The sequence below is a fragment of the Priapulus caudatus genome, unplaced genomic scaffold (assembly GCF_000485595.1).
Source record: "Priapulus caudatus unplaced genomic scaffold, Priapulus_caudatus-5.0.1 Scaffold1454, whole genome shotgun sequence".
NCBI lineage: Eukaryota > Metazoa > Priapulida > Priapulimorpha > Priapulimorphida > Priapulidae > Priapulus > Priapulus caudatus.
The window spans coordinates 26,438-29,915 of NW_014578515.1; the positions used below are offsets into that span (position 1 = coordinate 26,438).

At 40.5% G+C, this 3,478-nt stretch overlaps 1 protein-coding gene across 1 annotated transcript in view; it reads left to right on the forward strand.

The window, feature by feature from the left end:
- The window catches only part of LOC106816687 (FGFR1 oncogene partner-like), a gene marked incomplete at its 5' end in the record, with an annotated part of 23,295 nt that overhangs the window by 17,603 nt on the left and 2,214 nt on the right, over nucleotides 1-3,478 (forward strand). Inside the window, one exon of the mRNA XM_014821308.1 lies at nucleotides 1,800-1,871. Within this exon, the coding sequence (XP_014676794.1) occupies nucleotides 1,800-1,871 (72 nt within the window). The remainder of the gene's footprint in view (nucleotides 1-1,799; nucleotides 1,872-3,478) is intronic.

Consider the following 3,478-nt stretch of genomic DNA (forward strand, 5'->3'; position numbering starts at 1 on the left):
GCGATTTTCACCAAAAAAAAAGCGCACAAACACTAAGTCAGGTTAAACTAGACCCCCACAGCCGACATTCTTTAGCTACGAGTCTCTCAAATTCAACACCATAATTTAAATTCTCTAAACCCACGCCATTATGGCGAATCCGCCCCAACCCGAACTCCTACACTTCTACACTGCCGCTCAGCTTCCGCCACCTTCCGGCCTTAGACTATCCGGCCTAAATTCCCTGCCCCGAACTATCGCAAATACCACGCGTCTCTTCCCGCAGCTCGCTGTCGCAAACATCTGCGCCCGCTCTGGCCTCACCGCCCCACACATACTACAATAACGTAACAAACCACGTCGAAAATTATAGCCTTCCTACTTCAACAACGAAAAGGAAGCTCACGCCCGATCTGCCTCACATAACTTCCCCAACAACACCGGAAATAGAAAAGACAATGAACACAAGAAAGCTCATTTTGATACATTTGTATTTAATTGCACATCGAACTTGCGTCGAACAAAAATGTAATGAAAAATCAGTACAAAATACAGGCAAAATCTTTTGTCTCATTAAACGTTCTGAATATATAAAATATATACCTATACTACTATATATATAATCTATATTATATATTATATGTAATATAATACATATATACACGGTGTGTAACGCATGAAAATACAACCTATACAGGGGAAGAAATAACTTTGAAAACGGGGAGTCCAACCGGACACTCCCTAACCCTCAAAATAGGATCCGCAGCTAAATAAGGAGCGGCAGTCTGAGTCAAAATTAAAGATATAACAATAACCATTGTGCATATTTTTAAGATGCATTGCAGTTTGCGCGTGGCTGCCAAATTTCTTGACAGTAAGCTAAATTTGGTTGAAGAAGGTTTATGCTCTTTAAATCGTATAATTTCTATGGCATTCTGTACTGTCAGTGCGTTACATGTAACTTAATTATGCCACTGCCAGTGGCCACTGCCATAAAAGTGAGTTTAGCATCAGAACACCTGCCGTCAGGTGAGCGCTGTCGCTCTGCGGCACTTGTTTTTATGGTTGAATCCAGCAGTTTTTTTTTTTATAAACGCGCTGGTTAAATATCTGAACTACTTCACCCGCGGAGGAATGATGTGTACGAATCTTAGCGAGTAAATTGACGCTCCAGCTGATTGTAGCTTTTCGCACATGTGTTTTGCATAGCAACCGTTACTGTGCAATTGCAGGCAAACGCACGTGTTTACACCTTACTTATCATCACCAATAGTATGTGATAAAGTCGAGAGTTAACGTCGTCATCACCCGGCTTTGTTAGCCGAACAAAAACTTCTTCACGAGATAACGTACGGGAGACACGATCCCTGCTGCGCCTCCTTCGAGTTGCTGTGCATGAGAGTTTGCGGCTTGGCAACGCCACACAACGGTAAATAACGTGAAAACCATGTCCTGCAAAAGTATGATTCATGTCAAAACGAAGAAAGCTACGCGGTTTGTAATACTACTGGAAGATAGAATAAGGACCAGTGAACAAAAGAAGCGCATGTTTGTATACATTTGTATTTTTATTCACATCGAACTCGTATGACAAAAATGTAGTGAAATCAGTACCAAATCCGTGTCAAACGCCTTTGTCTCATTAACTCCTGATATATATATACATACATCTATATGCTCATACTCATATAATATGCTCGTTTATCTAATGTTTAATCATATATCTACGCATCTCGTGTATTAGTTCAGCGAATGTGCGTGTGAAACATCCTATCACATTACGTCTGGTAACTGACTTTACATCGATGGCATTCTTTCAGATTGAGGAAGAAATAGAGGAGGAGATTGAAGAGGACCTGGAAATCGAAGATATCTTGAACAGTGACATCGGAGTAAGTTTCACACCCGTAAATAGTAAAAGTTAAAAAGAAAATTCTACTTTTTTACAAAATGCAATAATTCTGTTCACTTTTAATGGTTAAATTGCTGCATCAATACTTCCTATTTTATTATGTTGTTCGATGTAAACATGCACTCGTGACTCATACATAGCCCATAGCAAGCAATTAATGTCAGGATCATAATATCAAATTGTCCAGGTTTTTTGGATTTTTAACTATTTGAGAAACAATCTTATCAGGTAAGAATATGATGATACATTTAGTCCCATTAGTTCTTACTTTTAATGTAAAAAAATGGCAACAAACAAAATTTTTACAATATACACCATAGAAAATTCATGACGTAGTCAATTTAAGCCTGCTGAGCTGAGGAGAAGGATGTTCCAGGGATGAGAATTTTCTACAGATTACACTGTTACTTTTGTACATTTGGCAGCAGCGCTGCTTGCAAAACTGATTGACTGACTGGTTTTGTGAGTGCGCATACATGTATAGATGTGTGTGTGTGTGTGCGCGCGTGTGTGTGTGTGCGCGCGTGTGTGTGTGTGTGTGTGTCTGTGTGTGTGTGCACACATACACGTATGTGCATGTGTGTGTGCGCATATACGTTTGCACGTGTGTGCGCACGTGTGTGTGTTTGCCCATTCGTTCATGTACCACAACATGATGTTGTTAACATCCTAGCCATGAGTTTGTAGCCATGGCATCTAGAGCAGGGGTTCTTAACTTGTGGTCCATGGACCCCTTTGCGGTCGGTGACTAGCGATGGGCTTCAGTGGGTCCGTGAACCAGGTGTATATTTTGTGTTAACGTGCTTATGTGCATTTTTCTGGGGAGGGGTCCGTAGCTTTAACCAGATTCTCAAAGGGGTCCATGACTCCAAAATTGACTCCATTGATCACGAATTTTCTATGGTAAAATTTGTAAAATTTTTGTTGCCATTTTTTTACATTAAAAGTAAGAACTAACGGGACTAAACGTATTGTCAAATTCTTACCTGATAAGATCAGGAGTCTATCAATCAATATTGATAGACTCCTGATAAGATTGTTTCTCAACCAAGAAATCCAAAAAACCTGGACGATTTGATATAGTAAAACAGGAAGTATAATGCAGCAATTTATAACCATAAAAAGTGAAAAGAATTACTTATATTTTGTGAAAAAGTGGAAATATTATTTTTATTTTTACTATTTACGGTGACTTAATCACTTTTTAGAACCACTGGCAGGGGTAGAAATTAATTTGAAAATTTACAGGCCCACTAGGTAAGGGATGTTACAGGCCCGCCAGGCATATTACAGGCCCGCATCATTCCCTGGATACTGCAGCATTTTTAGCTCATCTGACATAGTCAGATGCAGCTTGTAGAATCGCATGATCGTCCGTCCGTCCGTCCGTCCGAGCGTCCGTCTGTCCGTCAACAGTTGGGCACAAATCTTAACCGCTCGACGTACGGTCACGATATTCGGGACGTGGGGGGGTAATCCGAAAACGAGTTGGGATGTCGAAGCTGGGGGTCAAAGGTCAAAGGTCAAGAGGTGTAAAAGAAGGGGGAACATTCACTCCTTAACTAGAGGTATAGGGAGGAAATGCAG